This window comes from Syngnathoides biaculeatus, chromosome 14 (assembly GCF_019802595.1).
Source record: "Syngnathoides biaculeatus isolate LvHL_M chromosome 14, ASM1980259v1, whole genome shotgun sequence".
Classification (NCBI taxonomy): Eukaryota; Metazoa; Chordata; class Actinopteri; order Syngnathiformes; family Syngnathidae; genus Syngnathoides; species Syngnathoides biaculeatus.
In genome coordinates, this window is record NC_084653.1 from 18,715,390 (window position 1) to 18,734,542 (window position 19,153).

General features: G+C 41.5%; 1 protein-coding gene across 1 annotated transcript in view; it reads right to left on the reverse strand.

Moving 5' to 3' along the window:
- fn1a (fibronectin 1a) overlaps nucleotides 1–19,153 on the reverse strand; it is a 34,647-nt gene that overhangs the window by 6,673 nt on the left and 8,821 nt on the right. The window contains exons 10-38 of the mRNA XM_061841059.1: nucleotides 17,745–17,900; nucleotides 17,279–17,407; nucleotides 16,099–16,242; nucleotides 13,005–13,126; nucleotides 12,743–12,911; nucleotides 11,851–12,036; nucleotides 11,219–11,347; nucleotides 10,986–11,075; nucleotides 10,723–10,917; nucleotides 8,924–9,202; nucleotides 8,203–8,466; nucleotides 8,010–8,104; nucleotides 7,109–7,277; nucleotides 6,950–7,036; nucleotides 6,659–6,850; nucleotides 5,371–5,643; nucleotides 5,166–5,280; nucleotides 4,285–4,361; nucleotides 4,102–4,191; nucleotides 3,706–3,972; nucleotides 3,498–3,614; nucleotides 2,829–2,993; nucleotides 2,547–2,702; nucleotides 2,324–2,437; nucleotides 1,948–2,217; nucleotides 1,488–1,699; nucleotides 1,103–1,190; nucleotides 700–883; nucleotides 468–556 (exon numbers count right to left, since the gene is read on the reverse strand). Coding sequence (XP_061697043.1) covers nucleotides 468–556; nucleotides 700–883; nucleotides 1,103–1,190; nucleotides 1,488–1,699; nucleotides 1,948–2,217; nucleotides 2,324–2,437; nucleotides 2,547–2,702; nucleotides 2,829–2,993; nucleotides 3,498–3,614; nucleotides 3,706–3,972; nucleotides 4,102–4,191; nucleotides 4,285–4,361; nucleotides 5,166–5,280; nucleotides 5,371–5,643; nucleotides 6,659–6,850; nucleotides 6,950–7,036; nucleotides 7,109–7,277; nucleotides 8,010–8,104; nucleotides 8,203–8,466; nucleotides 8,924–9,202; nucleotides 10,723–10,917; nucleotides 10,986–11,075; nucleotides 11,219–11,347; nucleotides 11,851–12,036; nucleotides 12,743–12,911; nucleotides 13,005–13,126; nucleotides 16,099–16,242; nucleotides 17,279–17,407; nucleotides 17,745–17,900 — 4,623 coding nt within the window. The remainder of the gene's footprint in view (nucleotides 1–467; nucleotides 557–699; nucleotides 884–1,102; nucleotides 1,191–1,487; nucleotides 1,700–1,947; nucleotides 2,218–2,323; nucleotides 2,438–2,546; nucleotides 2,703–2,828; nucleotides 2,994–3,497; nucleotides 3,615–3,705; nucleotides 3,973–4,101; nucleotides 4,192–4,284; nucleotides 4,362–5,165; nucleotides 5,281–5,370; nucleotides 5,644–6,658; nucleotides 6,851–6,949; nucleotides 7,037–7,108; nucleotides 7,278–8,009; nucleotides 8,105–8,202; nucleotides 8,467–8,923; nucleotides 9,203–10,722; nucleotides 10,918–10,985; nucleotides 11,076–11,218; nucleotides 11,348–11,850; nucleotides 12,037–12,742; nucleotides 12,912–13,004; nucleotides 13,127–16,098; nucleotides 16,243–17,278; nucleotides 17,408–17,744; nucleotides 17,901–19,153) is intronic.

A 19,153-nucleotide genomic window follows, 5' to 3' on the forward strand; every position in this document is an offset into this window, starting at 1 on the left:
GCAGTTGGACGAATCCACTGACGTGAGTGACACAGCCCAAATGTGCATTTTCATTCGTGTGGTGTTGAGTGATCATCAACGTGAACTCAGAGAGTTACAAAAAATGTTTATGATTCACTATGTTGTGTTGTGGGGTTATGCAAGGCACACAAACATACATTTACACATAAAAAAAATCCTCAATATACTTTAAAATAAATATTTTTATATATAGTGGGTAGATCTTTGTGACTTGGTCATTCTTTTTCATTATTGGTCATTCTAAAAAAAAAAAAAAGACAATCCCAGTCGATCGCGAGAGGCTGGCTGCTTGAAAAGTAGATCTTGGGGTAAAAAAATCTGGGCACCCCTGATGTAATAAATGGAAACTCATAACTTACTACATGTGCTCCACTCAATATTGAAGTTATTTTCAAGTCAAAAACACAATTCATTAGTAAAGTTACAAAATCACGAGAGATGCTTACTTGTGGAGGCTGTGAGAGTAAGCGGTGCACTACGGCCATTTCCTTTCAGTGTGTAGACGTTGATCTTATAAGTAGTACCAGGCTCCAACCTGTAGTACACGAATAGGCAAAGTCATGAACCCATTTGTGTATTTTAAATGGTGCTGCTGTGGCTCAGAGGTGAGGACTACTCCACATTTATTGGACGTAAGGAAGCACTGTGTTTGCACACCTAATTTCTAATATCAGCATACCTGTGATAGTATACGAGCGCGAGTCAGCACCAATCATCCTCTGAATGGGTGTGAAGCTAGTAGAGGAAGTGGGAGTGGCTTCAACCAGGAAGCCCGAGATGACATCAGTCTTGGAGCGCCAGGTCAGAGTCATAGCCGAGTCGTTGACGTCGGAGATGCGCACGCGACGAGGGGGGCTGATATCTTGAACGCGATGGAAAAATAAGGTCAGCGAAATGATGAGACGCAGAGATGGACAGAGGATGTTTTTTCAGCTTTGAGTAAACACAACTGTTTTTTTTTTTTTTTAAACATAATGCAGGAACTTTATATGGCAAAGTTTCTGCTACAAAAGGATATTGCTTCTCAAGCCTCATAAATGTGTTTATTTGTCTGGTTGATCAATGTTTGAACTAAACTTACTCTCAAGTGTGGTGACCTCTCCTTGGACTGGCCTACTAGTAAGAGAGTTTTTCAAGGCATATACATGTACATCATAAGTAGTTGCAACCTGGAAGAAGACAGAAGCAGTAACGGTAAGGTCCAATCTGACACTGTAATCGAGTGGTTTTCAAACTTTTTGGGGTGTGCCCCCCTTTTTGGAGATTAACGTTTTCCATGTGAGGGGAAGGGGAGGGGGTTACCATTAATTTACTCATACACAAACTCTCCTTTTACATATTTGAAACGGTAGACAACATTGGGACAATAACCAATCACTGTAGGCATTAACAGTCTGAAGTTATTTTTCATGCTTAGTTCATCACATTTTCTACTTTCATAAAACTTTCATATATGAGAGAATCACCATGAGTCCAGTGATGTGTGCCTTAGTTGTGTCTGGAGCCAAATTCATCTCCTTGGTGGGCCCGCTTTTGCTTTTAGGGTTCACGACAACACGGTAGCCTGTGAGACCCGTTTGGCCAATTACTCTGTTTTCTTGACCCGGGACGGCCCAGTGCATAGTGAAGGATGTGGACCCAACCTGAGAGAACTGCAGGTTGGTTGGGGGTGAGATCCCTGGGTTGAAAAAGTGGGGAAACCATGTCAAGTAGGTGCAATAGAATAAGTTTCGACATTATGAGAGACCATGGGAATTTTTATATGGGTCAACAAAAAATTGGAAACCAAACAGCTGATTGATACCCCTAAAAAATGGTTTGTGTAGAAGAAAGGCTTTGCAAAGCATTAAAACCAAATCATATGTGTATATGTACTCTCAGAACACATGCTGTGGCTTCTGAAGACAAATAATTAAAATCTCAGACCTGTAGCTTGAGTTCCAACCAGTGCTGTGCTGGCTGTGTCGTCATGCAGGGCGATGACCTTCACAGTGTATTCAGTGCCTGGCTGCAGGCCATAAATAACGGCCGATTCGGCATCTCCTCGAGGAGAAGGTCGCAGCTCTCTTTCGCCCTCCTCAGAGCTGGAATATAAGACCCGGTAAGCTGTAACAATTCCATCGGGGCTATCCCAGTTGATCCGTAGTGAGGTCGAGTCGATGTCCGAGAAGGTCAGGTCCTTGGGACGGTCTACATCTAAAAATTTGGTTAAATTATCAAACAGACACATGATGAAAGCGTGAAGAGTAGTTGGAAAATTGTAGTACAATTGTTGTTTTGGGTGGATAAGGAAATCCCTTACTTGTTATAGCATTCACCACCAGTGGAGAACTTTCTCCGTCTTGTCCAAGAGCATAAACACTAAAAGTGTACTCGACTGTGGGCATCAGGCCAGAGAAAGTCATCTCTGTTTGGTCTGGACAGGAACAAGCAGGTGAAGAAAATGCCATAAAGGAAATTTGAAAAATGATTCACGACTCAAACCCCTAAATAAAAACACAACAACAATAAGAACGTGATGTTACCTGGTGCCACCACTTCAGTGAAAGATGAGCCCTGTCCATTTCTGGGGACCCCGGTTACCCTGTATCCCTTAACTGGGCCCTGAACGGGGCTCCATCTCACAGTGACACTGTTGTCATTAACGTCCATCACCTCCATGTCAGAAGGAGTGTCAACTCCTGAAATGACAAATGAAGGAGGAAAGAAGGATGAGGAAGGGAGCAATGTCAGAGAAACGAAAGGAGTATGTGGCTGTTTTGGGTTCCAACAACATGTACTTTACAAGCATCTTTGTGCTAGTGTACCTGTCCTGTGGGTGACATAGATGGGAGTGCTGGATGCAGGGCTGTCCCCTCTGCCAGTTACAGCATAGACGGTGATAGTGTAGTCAGTACCAGGTTGCAGGTTAGAGATTGTGGCAGTCGACTGAGAACCAGGCACGGTGAACTCCTTAGGATTACTGTGCCCTCCTGAATAAAGAGAAAATTGATGAGAAGCTTAACTGGGAAGTCACATACATTGATTCGTTGAGACCATTTGGAGACCTAGAATGCAGTTCAGTTTGGTGCTGTCATTTAGGGACTAGGAATGGCAGGATGGTGAAGATACACAACGTACAGTTAGTTGATGAATCCACGTGTCGCAAAGATCATCTTTAAGCTCACAACTTAGCTTCATGACTGACAACCAAACTCCCTTCTCCACCGAAGCACAACAAGCAATCAATTTTACAATCCAAAACAGGCTTACAACACTTTAAAATGGGTTAATGATGAGTCAAAATAACAGATGACATTAGGACAGAACAATAGTGTCGGTATTAGATAGTATTACATTGAATAGATTTGGACATGCATCTTTTGCCCAATGCCGAAGATACAGTATGAAAAAGAAAGAAACAAAGAAAGCACCCATTTTTATGGTGTTTTCCACAAAATTTCACGAAAAAAGTTTAAAAACCAGTCTTGAGCTACCTGTCTCGCCATGAGTGATCCTGTAGTAGCGCACAGTGACAGGAGGGGAATCCCATCGGATAGTGATGCTGGTGGGGGTGGAGTCGAGGACCTCCAGGTCTGTAGGAGCATCGGAAACTACAGAGAAATCCCCCAAACAGATCAAACCATTAGCCAATACAGTCTATGTGTCATCCATTAATATGCTGAAAACAACTTGATTTCATACTTGTCTTTTGATTCCCACTGAGTGGAAGGCTCTCCTGTGTGCCGCTAACTGCATAGATGTAAACTAGGTAATCAGTATCTGGAGCCAGTCCTGTCAGGGTGAAGTAGTTCCTGGAAGGGGGTAGTCTCTCGTCCTTGGTTCTCCCCCCGCTGGCCATCTGGTAACGGATGCGATAGCCTGTGATTTTGCTCTGGGGTGGCAGCCAATGAATGGTGAAAGAGGTCGTGAAGATCTCAGAGAAACGCAGAGCTACTGGTGAATCGAGAGCTGAGGAAGGTTGGGAGGGATACAAAAGGGTCAAATTAGAATTCTATCATTAATTCATTGAAAATAAGTAGTGAAGAATGCTATGAGTGAGTTTATGCAAAAGATTCAATCAGGCCAAGTAAGACTCACTTGTTTTGTGGGTTCCGACAAGGGGAGAGCTCTCTCGGTGTTCATAAACGCACACCACGCTCACCAGATACTCCGTGTTTGGCAGCAAATCTACCCAGATGGGAAAGCAATGTTGAAAAAAAAAAAACTTTCCATTGTGTGGTTGTATGTTCCAGCATATTAAGTGATTTTCTTCCAACTTACTCCTCAGCACAACATTGTTCATTGCGCCATCAACGCTGGTTTCTGTAAGCTCATCATCGTTGTCAATGGGATGGTACCTAATGGTAAAAGATGACCGATAGTGACACGTTCAAGAAGGGCATACTGTACAATACAACTCTTAAAGTCCCTGTAAAATAAAAAATAAATAAAAAAGTCTTCTAAATTTGAAACACCGAAAATGTTGAAAAATCAAATCGTTTTCTCTGCTCTCGAATGCGATGGGTGTCTCAGCTAAATGTGCTGAAACCTTGCTCCACTTAACTGTCATCTCAAATACTACTACTATGACCTAGAAAAATGGATGGTACTTCATATAGGATCTTTCATATCCCTGAACTGCATCCTCGAGCTTTGAATATATCTTTTTAAAGCCTCTTGGTGGTCATGGGGCCTTTCTACTCCATGACAACGAGGCACTAAAGCGGCCACGCCAGCACAAAGCCCTGTGTTGGACTTTAATTTTATTGTGTCATTTCTCTATGATGTGCCCATACTATTGATTAACAACAAGTGATGGTTATTTTCAGAGTCCAGGCATAGTTAGCTGGCTAACTGCACAGTGTCATTTTGCCTAATAACCGTTAATACGAACAAAGTTCTCATATAGTGAGGGATGGACGACTCATGCCCATCCCAAAGTGCATCATTGGGCCTCGTTTTAGCCATGCCCCCCAAAAAATCTGGAAAATTGAAATGGGTAAAATAAAAAAAAGCAGTTCAATGCTATAATGCTATTCCTTGAGGAAGAGATATTCATTCATTCATTCATTCATAAACTAATCTCTGAATTCACTTGACAGCAGATACCATAACTAAAAAAAAAAGTCACATTGAGCGTAAAGAGCATTTCATGTTCAAACCTAATGAGGAAGTTGTTGATGTTCGCCCTGTTGGGGACACGTGGTGAGACCCATGTGACTTCTATGTGGTCTGGCCCTACCTGGCCAAACCCAAGATCAGTGGGTGCCGGCACCGCTATGGAAAACAGAGGAGAAAAAGTTATTGTGTTGGCTTACATAATATGAAGTAAAAGCAAACAAAATTGTTGTGCATGGTTTTACTAACAAGTCTGTTGTGTGACTATGGTGGGTTCACTCTCGCCATTCTCTGTCACCGTAATCACGCTAATGTCATAGTCGATACCGGGTTCCAACCCATAGACCGTAAAATGGCCGGTCCCGGGCATAACCGTGTCTTGGAAGATGGGCACGCTCTCGCCCGCCGCCATCACTGTGATCCTGTAACCAGTGACGGCTGTGGTGTTGAATGGAGACCAGCGAAGACTTATCGTGGTGTCGCTAACATCATCAAAGCTGAGGTCAGTCAACTGAGGGACGTCTGTGGATTGAGGGAATGGACAGAAAACAAGACACCACGAAAAACAAACCCAAACAAACAGAAGATGGAGTCGGGGAAAAGAGGAGTGGACGATCATGAGAGAAAGGATGTAGATAAGAATAAAGACAAAAGGCAAAAAAAGGCAACAGTTAAGGTTGTAGCCAAAATTAGTCCACTTCCAGTATAGTGAGATACGTAATTCAACATATCGCACCAATGGAAAATACATTTTTATTAGACCACCTTATAGAGAGAGTCTCTCCAGTATCATGAAGTCAAGTGGGTCAATATGACAAGACTGAATTTAGTGTAACAAGTGAATACAAAATATTTTTTTAACATGGGGCTGTCCACAAGTTATTTCATAAAATTAGTCATTTTGATCAAGTATATTTTATTTTCGTAATCATATTGAACATTTTGCATTTTGCCCTATTAATGCTGCCCACCCTGTCGTTAAACATGGTTTTCCATTACATTACACCAACCATTTTGTCTTTCTTCAACAGAGGCTGAAATATTAGATAGAAAGAAAGATGGCTGGATGGATGGATAGAAAATCTAAATTTTTGGCGGGTTAAATGGGAAAAGGAACTTTACAGTGATTATTGACGCAAGCGCTTTAATGCAGACAATTTCAATGAGCAAAAAAATACAAATATTTACCTTGCATTAGGCGGTGGTCTAATAAAACTAACACGCTGTATACAGTATTCAGCCTTTATCAGTGAAGGTCTATAATAAGCATTAGAGTAACAAAACAGTTTTGGTACTGTTTGGTATTGTTATTAGGGGAACTATAGTTAGTTTTTAGTAGCAGTATAGCTAGTATCTCATAATTATTGAAAGTCAATGCCAACCATATTAACTTTCAAGTTGATACTATAGAAGTTGATCAGCAGAAGAGAATAAAATCATAGAAACGACTCCGAACTCACAGTGCAAATATATAAAATGGTCCAATTAGAGTTGTGGGTCACCTAATTCCCATTTTAAAACCCCAACTACAACACACCTGGAGTGATGGTTGTTGAGATTGGAACACTCTCCATGCCATCCTTAACCGTGAAAACGCTGATGTTGTACTCCACTCCTGGACTGAGATTCTCAAGGGTGCAAGAGTTCTCTCCGGCTTGCACAAACTCCTCTACACTGTTTCCTTGCTGCCCTTTTGTGGGTGCGCATGTCACTCTATAGCCAGTGATGTCTTGGTTTGGAGATATTTGGGAGAAATAGGCAGTGGATTGACATTTATTTTATGTTTATTAATAATTTCTCTTTGTGCATATATGGGTCTTGTGTGTACCTGGTGTACTCGCTCCGTTCCACTGGACAGTAATATCTCCAGTGCCTGAGTCGGAGTCGAGGTGGAGTTCAGTGGGAGGTGACAGAGCTGCCGAGACAAGTAAAATAAATGATAGAGACAAGAAAGAACAAAATACAATATTTGGTGGTTTCTACATACGGGTGACAACACGGCGCGTGATGGGGGTTCCTTGTTCTTGGCCGTTAATGACTGGCTGCACACTGTAGGTATATTCCACTCCGGGAGTCAGGCCGGATATGTAAATGCTTCCTGAGTCTGAGGTCACGTCTCGGGGGGCTTCTCCGCCCTGACTGGGGCGCACTGTCAACTGAGATAAATGAAGGCACGGTCAGCACGGCGCAGAAGAGCAACAGACATGCATTCGTATACAGGAGCCAAAGGTCAAAGGCCAATGTTTTCCCAAGAATAAGGACAAAGTACAGAGCATTCAAATCGCTTGTGTGACATATTTGGACCAATCCGATCATTCCCAGAGGTCTGGAGTTCCCGTGTTACTAAGGGACTGCTGTTCTATTGAACCATCCGTAACATTTTAACTGTGGTGCCTTAATATACAAGTTTAATTTATTCGGTGACTGCTTATAATGCAAAAGTGTCGTATCTCAAAACATATTTTCCTATCGTAATAAATTGAACACGACAGTCATTTGTAATAATATGACAGTAACATTACTGCTGCCGCAATATTAATTGCTCACATTAATAAAACTGTCCATTAACAAATCATCTATATACAGTATTTACTGTATTGTCATATTTTCTAATTTATACAACTATATATTGGATGCTGCTAACATCCTTTTTGCTCGGCTGCCAATTCCAATCTGAAAATAAAGTATCTGGTTTAAAATGGGTTTTTTTTTGTCTTTGCGCTGCCTTGATACATTTCCCAAATGGGCAGAAAAAAATCTGAATTGGGTTCTGTCATTCCTAATACTGCAGTCACAGCCCCGAGGTGGCATATTTATGCTGTTATATAAACAGTATCTGTTATAACATATTAAGATGTTTGTTCTAGAGATGAGGCTAGTAAGAATACCTTGTATCCCACACGTGGCACTGGGGTCCAAGAGATTATGATAGAGGTGTCAGTAACATCAGTGCTGAATTGGGGAGCATTACCCATTGGTGGGTCTACAAAGACAAACACAAAGGAAGTTTGGGTCATTTTTAGATCATTGATGTACTATTGACTGAGAAATACACGTACCAAAAGTGACAATAGTACTTACTAGTGGTAAAAACAGCCGTTTCCCCTTCACTCAGTGTGTTGTCTTGCTCTGAGTGTAGTGTAGCAGTGTACATTGTATCTGGGTTCAAATTGAGGAGGGTGTACTGGGAGAGCCCGGCTGGCAGGCGTAGCTGCTTTGGGTTTGAGCCCTCAACGGTGAGGAAGAGCCGGTATCCGCTAATTTTGGCTCGCGGGGCGTACCACAAAATCACAGCACTGGCCTCTGTCACATTAGTGAAATGGATATCTGTTGGAGCATCAGGCTCTGGAAAAAGAGATGTGAAGGTTTTCAGACTTACAAGAAGAGAGTATACTCTTTCATTTGGTAGGTTTGATGCTTGTATCGTGTGTGTACAGATTATTCTGTGGGTCTAGAGAGTTGACCCAAAATGCTGAAAAATAGTTGGCAATATAGGAAACTTTGCTTTGAAAATGGCTGACAGTGAATCCTTTAAATAATACATTACCCTTTAGCAAGATTTCTCAGCTTCCCTTTCTTACCATTTTCAGTTTACAATTAAACAATTCTGGAAATAATAATTGGAAACTCTTTCTGTTTCAAGCATGACCCTGCTCCAGTGCACAAAAAAGGTTTAAGATACAGAATTGGATGAGTTATGTGAAAATACTAGTCATATTTATGTGGGATGCCCGCTAGTGCCAATACCTTTGTCCATGTAGTGTTTCAAATGTCTGCTCTATCCTAAATTTGTCATACTCACTAGTGTTGTGCTCCCCAATAAGTGGTATGCTCTCCTCTCCGTTGTGAATCGTGTAGACGTTGAAGCGGTACAGCGTTCCGGGTTGGAGGTGGGTCACTTCAATGTAGGAGTTTTGGCTGACAGGTAGAGTCATCTCTCTCTGAGGGGACCCGGACTCGTCCACTGGGATTACGGTGACCCGGTAACCTGAGACGTCGGCGGCCGGCCCGGACCAGGTCAGAACTATTTTCTTATCCGACACCTCGTAAAACTGCAGGTCTGTCGGGGAGGCTACTTCCTCTGGTGACAGGGAAAAGACACCCGGTATTAGGTTTTCATTGTTCAAAAACACATAATAAAAAAGGAAACTTTTTAGGCTTGTAAAATGAAACCAATACCCTCCCAATCCTTAATAAAATTGTACTAAAACCTTGTTAAGCATACCCATCTTAACAGTTTAAATCAAATAAGGCAATCTCTTAAGACTGAGTCCAAACAATTAGCACATTTCACAAAAAAACAGAACAGGTTTGTTAAAATTTGTGCCTCTCTAATCACACATTGAGATCAGCACCCTGTTTCAAACAAGGTGGTGCACTCTGAACCTGGTCGCACATCTTTATTCCATCACACAGGTTATGCAAACACATTCACACATATGCCTTTCTAGCGTCTGCTTGACTGGGCCAACCACATGTTGTGTCTGGCAGCGTGGAAAGTTTTACATAGTTCTGCTCAATCACAACAAAAGCGCACCAGCTGTGAACTCTGTGACATCGCTTTCCTTTGGAAAATGATTTAAATTTACAGTACTAAGCAAAGAAACAGAAAAATAATGAAGGTGGATGGAAAGTGTCCAAACTGTGACATAAACAAATGGGCCATCTAAGGATGACACGCTGAAGCGACAAGCCGCAAGGAAAAGAAGAAGATTCAATGGAGCGGTAGATACATTTAAGTAATTAAAGTAAATTTAAGTGGTAAATTAAGTTATTTTAAGGTCCGTGTAGTGCAAAAATAAATGTTAAAATTTGACACATCGCAGAGTAGAGTGTTGTTAACAACCCTGCCAAATTTTTGTAAAATGTAGCACTTATTCTCACAAGGGTGGCAGGCATGCTGGAGACTATCCAAGATGGTAAAAAATAATAATAAAGTAAACAAAAAAAGTCATCAAAGTCATGAAAAAACAAACTTTTCTCTCTGCTCTCTGACACTCTGATCCTGTTACTTTTTTTGTCCTCCTCACTCTTGCATCTTCTCTGTATGACATGTGTGCACTCGTGGCTGACAACTAGGCACTACTTTAAAGCAGCCATGCCAGTGGACTATCAGAAGGGATGATGTACTTTCAGGGTGGTGGACAACTGCTCATGCCAATGAAGCTCCGCATATTCTTATACAGTGGGGAAGGGCACCACAGGTGCCGTTTTAGCCTTGACCAAAGAATTGAGGAAAGCTCCACTGGCGGAAAACAGTTCAAAGATATAGTTCCACACTTGAGTACTACATACAGAGAGTTCTTGGTCATGTTTTCAGAATAATGCATTTAGAAAAAAATCCCTGAAATACAGAGTTTCTAAAATAATGGCTTCAAAATCATGTTCATAATATATTTCTTGTAATGAGGAAATTAATTACTACTCTTCACATATTATTACATTGGTCATCTTATCATGGCCAGGTTAGGGTTAGGGCGGATCACCTACTTAAATGCTCTGTAATACTGTTGCACCAACCAAGAGTCCTAGTTGAAACCATATTCTTAATAAAATGACAAAGCCAATGCTTATTTTTAGCAATTGCACACTCGCAGTTACCTGGCAGTGGATCTCCAGCAGTGTTGACCTGTACAAATATGGGCTCGCTCTCCAAGCTATCCTCTACTGCGTAGATGCTAATATTGTACAGTTTTCCGGGCCTTAGGTCACTCAGGGTCACAGACGTTGCTGTATCGGGGAGAGTCAGCTCAGTGCTTTCACCTTCTACGGATGGGGTGTAGACGACACGATAACCTGTAGAAAAGAAGAAAGTATAAGGTGTAGGTATAATGTCGAGGTGTTGATCATGAGCACGGACATACCAGTGATGGGTGCCAGGGGTTTATCCCAGCTAATCACAATAGAGGTTTCTCCAATATCCTCCACTTCATGTTCAGCAGGGGCATCAGGAGCTGAAAAATAGCACAAATGTAAGATGCAGACAAACATTTTCAAGATATTTTCTTTGCTTTTAGGTATACTGTATTCAAATCAATACTGCAAGTAATTAACAAACGACACATTGTGCCTAACAAAGGCAAAAGTATGTACTCACCGGTGGTTTGTGAAGTAGAAAGAATGAGGTTGTCCTCTCCAGTATCCGTCACCTCATAGACATTAACTGTGTACTTCCTCCCAGGGAGAAGTTCATTAATGTTCACTGATGTTGCTGTACGAGGCAAGTCTAAACAGAATATACACAAACATTTTAGCCACAAGTTATACAATTGGTGAACAAATATAATCTAATATTCAAGGTTCTCATATATCCCAGGAAGAGATGCACATGTTTCTAAGGACAGGGGAAAAAAATGAAACAAAGGAAACAAATAAGTACAAAAAACTAAAACAGCCCAGGATATATGCAACCTACTTCTGTATTGACAAAAATGAGTCGAACATCTTCCTTTCTACCTGCTTGAGTGAATGATGCAGGGCACCATAACGATGCATGCGGGTGCAAAAGCTTTAAATGTCTGTCTTGTGTTTAACAAAAGATGTCACTACAGAGCTACCAAAGATGACAATAGCAAGCGTTTAAGTGTTTAAGCTTACACAAGAAGTTCACTATCCCTTTTCTGGGTTTGGTCACCTGACATTCCCCAAAATACTGGATTCTACACTATTTGTAACCCTGCCCCTGTGGCACAAATGAATATTTATTGATATGAGAGTTGCTGTACTTACCTAAGACCACAGGCTCGCCAGTGTTCTGTCCCTGCTCATTGAGTTCATACTCTACTCTAAAACCAGAGACCGTGTCGGAGGCAGAGACCCAAGAGATGACGAAGCTGCTGGAGGTAATTTCTGTCACTGACTCGGAGGTGTCCACCACAGGTGTAGGTGGGGTGGTTTCGCCTTGTGATGTAGCCACTAGGAGAGCGACAGGAGAAAAAGTACAGTCATCAGATAAGACCCAAGAATGCTGACAGAACGCAAAGCAACAGAAACTTAGAAAATGTGAACGCTGAGATTTTAAGTCTGCTTTTTTTATTTGTTGTGGTTTGAGGGTTTTTTGCCAGTAATAAGTAAAAATTGTTTAGTTCCATACAGCTGAGGAAACCTGTTTGGTTCAAAATGGATCATTGTCATGCTTCGGTGAGGAAAGGAAAGTTCAGCCACACAGGTAGGTGTGTGTGGATTCATTTCTGGCTATAAAACTATCACCTCATCGTTTAATTTATTGCCTCATGCTTGCTCCAACACATTTGCCAAAGATTTTACATAATGACAGATGATGTAACCACAGCCGATTGTGTTTGTGAAGTATTAAATGCTTTATGTCTGTCTGGTTGGGGTGGGGCCGGCATGACCGCAGACTTGGATGTGGACGGCTGGCACTGATGATGGAGAGCATTTTTTTTCATGTTGGAGAATGATTTTGAGGTGGTATTGTGTTGATGTTAGTAGGTACGCAATATTATATATCACTAAAAGCTACAACACCAACCTGAATGATACTGCGGTGTTTGTTAATTCTATCAAAAGGGGGCTTTTGGAAATGTGAAGATTCTGCTCGAGAGTGACAATACGAGTTCACCGAATTTACACAAAGCAGACCTGGACTCTCGCAACTCACATGATCCATAATGTGTGGTGAAGTCAAAGCGCGTGATCTCCTGACGTCCAAACCGCAAAACACTGATCAGCTGACCCTCGTAGGTAATGCCCGGTTTCAGGCCGGAGATGGTGTAGGAGTTCAGATGACCAGGGATCATCACCTCCCTCCATGCATTATCACTATTTTTCTTTCAAAAGGACAAAAAATAAAGGCCTATTAATATTTGAAATAACCACAGTGAGAATGGAGATCATATCAAAATGCCGACGTTCAAACTCACCACTCTCCATTTGAGGATGTACTGAGTAATGTGAGCAGATGGTGGGGCATTCCATTGAATAGGGTGGGAGTTGGGTTGATTACCAGATTCGGTTATGATCACCTGGACAGGACGCTGACCACCTACAAGAGATGGGCAGTCACAGAGTACATAAATCATCACAAAGATTTCATGGGCAGGATTATCCATTTTCAAAATTACCCTGCAAAACTACTAGATCACTTGTCTCAAGAAGAGCAACACAATCTCCTCTGCAAAAAGGTATGCAGTAAGAATATCTTCCAGGGGAAAAAAAAAAAAAAATAGCATGGAACTGTCAGATTCCAGGCTGTACCTCGGCAGCCAGACTTTTCCTCTATTATCTTGCTCTGCTTTTTACTCAAATCTACATATACGCCACTCCACAGAATAGAAATAAAAATACTGCAGTGAAATGTAGTATTTCATAATATTACATTTTGAATATTTTCCAAGTTGATATCATTTAGATGAACTCATTCATTGGTAATTTTTTTCAAAGCAGAGTTCCCCATATTTCCAGGTGTTTTAGAGCATTTTAACTGATCTTTCAAGACCCACCGAAGAAACCGATCAGGAATAAAAGTTGGTTTCTATTTTTTCCCCTTACTTCGCAATCAGCAATACAACATGCGTTGTACAAGCTTTTTATGAAAAGTAGTCTCAAGTGGAACAGTGACTTTTATGACAACTCAAACCACAAAACAAGGCTTAGAAAGGGGTTTTGTTTATATAATAATTTATGTACAGATATGCACAAATGAAACATTTCTCACTGCATGGCTTGAGTGAACTATCAATCGCTTTTTTACATGCCGCTTCCCTTATACACCATAAGCAGAATAATCACATATTCCGATTATATCACTTATGGATTCTCTGTTTGAGCGTGGGGTGCCTAAACTTGTCCAACTTCCAACATATTAGCATTTCTCTCCCTCATAATTGACGTGTCAAGCTGAGAACCACCACCTAATCTTTGCCTTCTACTGAAAAATCTGCGCCGATCTCAAATCCAAAGCGAAGCAATGCCGGCGTCTCTTTTACTAAATTACAGTAGTTTAGAAACCTGCATTTCACAGATAAGTTGGGAAAGACTCTCTACTACAAACATTAACATCCACTGCACTGAAGAACTTAAACATCATAAGGCCAAAGCAATGTTTAAGGATGATGAGTATGATTGCCTGCGATTCCTAGTTATCAGTCAAGAATGTATGACACAATTTGCTCAATTCAATTGGTCAATCAACAGTGGACCAGTAAAAATCCCATTTAGCAAGTGATTGTTTTATCTATTGGGTGTTGAAAGGGCACACCCATTATAAGAATGTCAAAATGCACTGATACTAAACACTTTCAAATCCCTGAAGTTTGCCACATGCTGCCTAAAACCACTGAACATCTGCCCCACATATGCGCAAACAACTTCCCTGATTGCCTGGAATATCTTGAAGTACTGTGGTTTTCTTGGTAGCTGACGGGAGTTCCAATCTAAAAGAGTATTATGTCATCACCGAGAAAATCATTCAAATCACATCTGTGGCTTACATTAGAGGAGTACAAGTAGTAAGTACAAAAACATAAATACAGGAAGTCCAACATGCTTCCTGTATGGGAAACTACAGGGAAAAAAAAGGTATCAAGTCATCTTACAACATCACCCATGTAGAGAGCAGAGCCGACATAAGCTCTGTTGATAGAAACTGGTAGCTTCTACAAAGAACTGAGGCTGCTAACCACCTTTCCGAACAGCAGACCTGTAATCAAGGTTTCTGCGCAAGTGGCTCGGTTAACCAGACGTCCTAGCAGATACACAGACCTCAAAAACAATCTGGGACCAATTAAAGACCGGAGCAGAGCCACAGGCCACTGACGAGTGGTGGGCGGATTCTGCTGAATCCCGTGTGTTACTCACATCACATAATCAATGCTATTTGCATTAAATGTCATCTACGTGCACACGCATACACGTACTTTCTCACTGTACAGTTTACAATGTAATGGTTATTATATGCTTTTACATTTTTCAAATAGAGTAAGCATGCTTCATTTACTTGTAATACAATATTATAGGTTTAATTCACTCATAAAAATGAAAGGCTGCAAAAGAGTAAGTTCCATTACAGTTAAAGTGCAATTAAAGCAAATAACCCTTTTAAAGGATCTTATCATAACAGAGCTTACTGCGCATTGCCCTTGGGCTTCCCTTTTTTTTTACCTTTTATGGTTGTACACTAACTTGGAGTCCAGACTTCACTCTCACTTTTAAAATCCAAGCATCTTGTATTATACACTTGCGCACACACACACACACACACACCACAGCTGGTTGCCATTAAATTACGTTACAGCTGAAATGTGCCCTACATTTTTTTTTTTTGTATCCCTCGTCGAGTGCTTAACCCAACTGGAAAGAGTAAATTTCCTTAAAGTACAACTCTCACAATTTTTCTTGCCTTTTTTTGGCTAACACCAACATTTATAAATGGGTTCGCAATTTACTTTAGTGGCAAACAGTGAGTGGTGAAGCACTGCTGAACAAGATCTCACACAAAACAATCGTAAAATGTGAAAATTGCTCCTTCGCGCATGGAAATTTGGTTGCATGTGTGCCGTCTAGTGTTTTGTACAGCTGTGGTAACAGCAAGGGCGAGTGCCACATGCGAGCTGGAACAAAGGCCCCAAATGTGGGAGAGGAGGTTCTTTGCAAGGGAGGAACTCGCACCCCACCAATCTCATTCTGTCACACATTAACGTCAAGGGCCTCCTTTTAAGCGGTGATTTATGACACTCCTCAATTCCGATGTTGGTATTCGGTAACATAAATAAATCCTTTGCAAAGATAATACGGCTCAGTTTGGATTGACAGTCGGAGAGGCATTTTATGAGAAATAGTGACCAGCCTGGAGATTTGCAGTGGTGAAGAATGGGTTAAGCATCATTTAGCTCCAAATGTCGCCATAGAAACACCTCTCAGTATGATCTCGTAGACTGCAGACTACGACCACAACAAGACCGTGCCTTGACCATCAACTTTGTCATGCCGACATGCGTCGCTCACGATGTGTCTTACCTGGGTAGGACTGCTGGGGCTCGCAGCTGAGCTCTCCGATGCCGTTACCATAGCAATAGCACTTGTACATGAGTCCATGGATGACTTTGTCCCAAGACTCTCCAATCTGGTAGAAGGCTCGTGTCTCTGGCTCCTGGCACTGGTCTGTGGGGAGTCAAAGCAAAAGAGGGTTGCAGCAGTGGCCTGGAACTTGAATACGCAATACATTTGTTTAGTTTAAATGAAAAAAGGTTATGATTCATTTCATTTAAAAATTTTTGTTAAGGTTACATGGTGGTCTAGTGGCCACCATCTTTGCAGACGTTTCTAAACATCATGGAATAAGTATGGTGATGCCTCGGTTCTCGACTACAATTCGTTCCAGAAAACCTTTCGAAAAGTGGATTGTTCGAAAACTGAATCGATGTTTCCCATTAAAGGAATGGAAAAGGAAATAATGCATTTCATGCCGAAAAAAATTGGCTTTTTAAAGCATTTTTTAAAGCTTCTTCTGATAATAAACTGGATAATAGAAATACATGTACAGTTTAAATATTTGTATAGTAAAATAATTTAAGAAATATATATATTTTTTGCTTAAAATGTATGCTTTAGTAGTACAGTACGCTAGGCTGGGAGTGCATTGCCGTATCTGTAGCGACTCGGCCCCCAGCCTTGTAAAGTTTTTTTTAATGAACAAAAGAGCAGAATAACTTTAAACAAGCAACTTGCCTTCTTTGGAGCCATGATTGGGGTTTAATACGGTAGTCCTCCATAAGAAGAAAAACAACAGTCACTACCAGGACACGTTTCTGTACAGAGGCTGCATTATACAGAATAACAAAAGTGCGCTGGTTGCGCTGCGCGCATTATGTCATTTCCGGGTTTTTTTCAGGGGGCGTTCGAATAGACAATAACAAAATGCGTCGTGGCTGGTCAACTGCTTGCGCCATGTGCGATACCATTTTTTGTGGAAAATGCTTACTAATTGATTGATTCTTTTTCAGCGTAACTGTAGTGGGCATCAATAATATTCACTATTTGCAGTCGAGCCCGATCGCTATCCCTAAAGAATGGCAGGAATCCACTGTAAGTAGTTTTTTAAATTTTTGTTAGTCCACATCTGCCCTGTGATTGGATGGCCAACAGTCCAGGATTTAGCTGCCCCTTCTTGAACTTTTGCACGAGAACTTCAACCTACCAATGGCGTCACACTTCCAGCGGCCACGGCCCTGTCCAAAGCAGGTGCAGTTCATCGCATAGCCTTCTTCATGTTGTTTGGTGAAAGTCTGGTTCACCTCATAGGTCAGAGTATCCACAATACACTGGTCTAAAAGACACAATTGTCAAAGAAGACATCCAAGGACATGAGCAAAAGTCAAATGAAACATCTGTTCCAGCTGGTGAGTATCTGGTGTCTTCGTGTGTGCGTGTAGTGCAGGTGCAACCCTTAACCCAAACCCTTAATCCACAGGTGTCCATATTCAGCTTTAACCTTTTGACATGTAGCTTATTAGACATCACCTGCGACCTTTCAACTCGTCACTCAGGTGATGTCAATATTGCATTTCGTATCACAGCACACAGAGAGGCCAGAATACCACCCCCCCCCCCCACATCGCCCACCCACCCACACACACACACACACACCCATACAAACCGCATACCTTTAAGCTGGGAGTAGGCAACACAGCTCCATTCTCCTCGGCCATTGCCCACACAGGTACACCGCATCATGTGGCCCAAGACGTCATGCCGTTTGTCCCACTGGTCCCCCACACGGTACATCACCCCTTCACTGGTCGTACACACTTCTTCGTGGGCTGGGGGACATTAAGGAAAAGCAGGATGCTGATTAGCCAAATAGGTACACTTCTCCCGGATTCCCCCACCTATGAACATCTGTGTTCTAATGACCAGGAAGAAAAAAAGATCACAAGCCAGAAACATCTGTTCTGTGTGGCTCTTTTCGAATGGCTGTGTGTGTTCAGCACGTGTTCTACATTAAAGAGAGATACTGTAATTAAAGAGTACATCTGCGTTGATGGCAAACATCTTTATGCCAGTGTATGAATGTGATCAAGTCACTATATTTATGTTCAGGATTGGACTATTTTTCAGAAAAGTCAGTGTCACATGCCACGAAAACAGTTTGCTTTGGTTTCAAAGTACTGTTGTTACAGGTACACACACCGACAATCTGGTCATTTGACGATTTTGTTCATTTTCATATGTGGGGTGTCTCACACTACAATGTAGATGTGTTACAATGAATCATTTAATCAACAACTACTTGATCAAAATGATTAACAACTATTTTGATAGTCAATTAATCGTTTACAGACTTTTACCGCTTATCCTCACTAGGGTTTCGGGTGTGCCGGAGCCTGTCCCAGCTGACTCTTGGCGAGAGGTCAGGTAGACCTTGACCTGATCACCAGCCAATCAAATGGAACATCGAAACTAACAACCATTCGTAATTATATTCACATCTACTGACAATTTTAGACACTCCAATTACCCAATCATGCATGTTTTTGGGTTGTGGGAGGAACCAACGCAGCCAAGTGGAGAATATGCAAACTCTACCATGACAAGGCCAGATTTGAACTAGGGTCACCAGAACGGTGAGGCAGATAACATAACCATCCATCCATCCATTTTCTTTGCCACTTATCCTCACGGAGGTCGCGGGGAGTGCCGGAGCCTATCCCAACATTCAGAGGCCAGGAGGCGGGGTCCACCCTGAACTGGTCCACCCAATCCCAGGGCACATTGAGAGTCGTCTCCAAATTTAGTCAAGTTCATATTTTTTCACAAATCTATCTGGTCAGTCCCCACGAAGGTCTTTTATTTTTACAGTTCACTGGCCAAAGTATCGTGTTGTTATAGTAATGATTGTTCTTTTTGACCATGAAAGCTCAAATACCATTCCATATTTTTGTTTTAGTGAAATTTGATATGAATGAAAAGTTTTAGAAATGCAAGGATTCCGCTCTACACCAACAATATCAAATTCTAAATATAGTTGAGTAGTACATGCTGTGTTTGTACAGCTTGGCAATCTTACTTCATA